Genomic DNA, 2,394 nt, shown 5'->3' with positions numbered 1-2,394 from the left:
CGCAATCGATATTAGTAGCGCGTGGTGCGCATTGACTTGACCCATCGTGATTGGTTTATTGATTCGGGCTTCGATCGCATGATCCTATGCTCTATGCGAGAGCGCCTTAAGTATTTGAGATTATTTCTCAAACAGATAGCTTACTTTCTTAATGTCATTATGTGAAAGATATATTTCAACTTTTTCAATATCTTTATAAAAGCTTTCCATTCGATCGAAATATGCCAAATGTTGTTTTTCACAACGTTCATTATAAGATCCTTGCATTGATACTTTACACGGATTAAAGTTGGCAGGTTTTAGTGACATGATTGCATTCCCAATAATCTCTTCGTCCTTCCCCAACTTTCTTATTTTGTAATCTTTTATATATTTATCAGCAACTGAACGTTGGATTTGCCTCATACTTAGGAATGCGTCATAATTATAATTGTTAAATGTATCAATGTTATTTTGTATAACTGAACACTGATGAGTTTTGAAAAAATTACTACAATTTATAATTTTTTCTATGAAGTAACGTGGAATATCACTCTCATTGAAGATTGCAGTTTTAGGATCACATTCGTAATATTCTTTAAGCTTCTCTAAATAAGATGTGATATTGACTGGTCTTTTAAAGTTTGTGCATACAACGTACACTTCTGAGTTTCCTTCTTTGCTTGTTGCTGGCTTTGTTATACTAACATTAGTAAAACAACAAGCCAATAGATAAAGTAAACATATTGTATTACACTCAAACATAGTAAAAATTTTCAACAAAAAGCTGCCTCCAGCCGCTAATAAGTGTAGTGCGGCTAAAGTTTCACAGAAGTGCAAATGCGTTAGAACACTTTCCTGTTCTGCTGGTACATCCGCACAGTCAACACTGCCATCAGCAGTAACCAGAAATATATCTTTATGTGGCACAGAGTGTTTTATTAATCCAGTGAAATTGTTTAGCGTCATGATATTTCCAGTGTTATCTTCTCCAAAATACCAATAATCCAATGTGTGTCTTATAAATCGATCATCATCAATCATAGTAGATACTGAATTACCCTCATAATATGGATTTAATGTCATAGCAGTCCAATCCCAGTGCATATCAGGTACATTTGTTTGCAACCAATGATTTAAAGATGTAACAAAAGCTCCAGGAGCTTCACATAGGTGAATAGATTTAAAGTAGTTATCGTTTCTCCATATATAATCTAATGGTATTAAAGGAAAGGACGAAACTATCTCATGGAATTTACACCATGCTTGAGTTAACAGTTCTGGTTGAATATTGCTTTTTAGACGTGGGATAACATTTTTTGCACTGTTTCTTAGTTTTGTATGTAATTGCCATTTATCTAGATCATAGTTATTCAAACAATTCTTAACGCCATTCAATTCTTTCTTCAATTCTTGTAATTCGGGGACAGACCATAAAGGATATTTGAAAATACTATTTAATTTGGGTAGTGAATATAATTCATTATTCACGAGTGTGAAACGCTTATTAAATAACTGAGTTACACGTTCAAACTCAATTTCATTCTCATCAAAATAATTGTTACTTGCAGTCAAATTCTGCTTTTTCGTTTGCTCATGTGCTTCCATTATTTCAATTGAATCTCTTATTTAAATAGATAAGCACAAACTAATAAATTATAATTATAAATATATTTCCTTAACTATGCGTACTGCTTTTTACATTGTTTTAATGTATTCAATACGAAAATAAACTGAAATTGTGAATATATTCACAAAGGAAGGTATAATTATGCTTCAAGAAAACGTTTAAGGTTATATTTCTTTAGAGAATTGCCTCGGTTGACTCCTTGTTCGTTTTAAACTGCAATTATTCCTCACGTTCTTAAAATATTCGAGAATAAATATAATTTATTGCGTACCTTATTCCCATCAAATCACGAGAACGCAACCAGAACTGTAAAAAAAAGAGAACTTTATTGTATGTATTTACAATACGCAATATACATACAAGGACAATAGCTTAGTAACCTTAGCAGCTAAACCGCTAATCGTCCTAACAACAATGATACAGATTATGCATACCATGTAGAAAAAAGTACGGAAAACATAAATCCGTCATGGATGCGTGTTGTTACGACTCAGAACCATGTTAAAACAATCGAAATGTTCGCGCGACGGCGAACGCATAACTAACGATGAAAGAGAGAGAAGATCTGTTTGTCCGTATGTAACCGCACGTGCAACTCATGCACCAGACGCATTTATAATCTCTTAGTGTCTTTACACAATATGTATACCATTTAATACCATGTTCAGAAGACAGAAAATAATACAGGCTTTCTTTTAATACGAATAATCAACAGAATCATCTGTCCGCAATCCCTTGAATTCTTTGTACATTCATTACTTACGTTCATCGAATAAAATTAACAA

The 2,394-nt window shown here is 32.9% G+C and overlaps 2 protein-coding genes across 3 annotated transcripts in view; both read right to left on the bottom strand.

Annotated features, from left to right (window-relative positions):
• The window catches only part of dare (NADPH:adrenodoxin oxidoreductase, mitochondrial), a 4,039-nt gene extending 1,651 nt beyond the window's left edge, over positions 1 to 2,388 (bottom strand). The window contains exons 1-2 of one of the 2 annotated variants that reach the window (XM_018038051.2): positions 2,044 to 2,388; positions 1,881 to 1,915 (exon numbers count right to left, since the gene is read on the bottom strand). The gene's annotated coding sequence lies outside the window, so the exon portion shown is untranslated. Of the gene's footprint in view, positions 1 to 1,880; positions 1,984 to 2,043 lie in introns of those variants that run through there. The other variant, XM_026810902.1, reaches the window with a different exon arrangement.
• aft (cap methyltransferase 2) lies at positions 121 to 1,927 on the bottom strand. Its single transcript, XM_018037859.2, has one exon. The coding sequence runs from the start codon at positions 1,585 to 1,587 to the stop codon at positions 121 to 123; it is 1,467 nt and encodes a 488-aa protein (XP_017893348.1). The 5' UTR covers positions 1,588 to 1,927.
• Positions 2,389 to 2,394: the final 6 nt, after the last annotated feature.

This window comes from Ceratina calcarata, unplaced genomic scaffold (assembly GCF_001652005.2).
Source record: "Ceratina calcarata isolate Rehan_Ccalc_2016 unplaced genomic scaffold, ASM165200v1 scaffold180.2, whole genome shotgun sequence".
Lineage (NCBI taxonomy): Eukaryota > Metazoa > Arthropoda > Insecta > Hymenoptera > Apidae > Ceratina > Ceratina calcarata.
Note: the sequence above shows the minus strand (reverse complement) of the source record. Positions and strands in the feature narration are given on the sequence as shown.

What these genes read in the sequence shown, in the direction of transcription:
- aft (XM_018037859.2), bottom strand. Translation starts at nt 1,587, where the DNA reads ATGGAAGCACATGAGCAAACGAAAAAGCAGAATTTGACTGCAAGTAAC.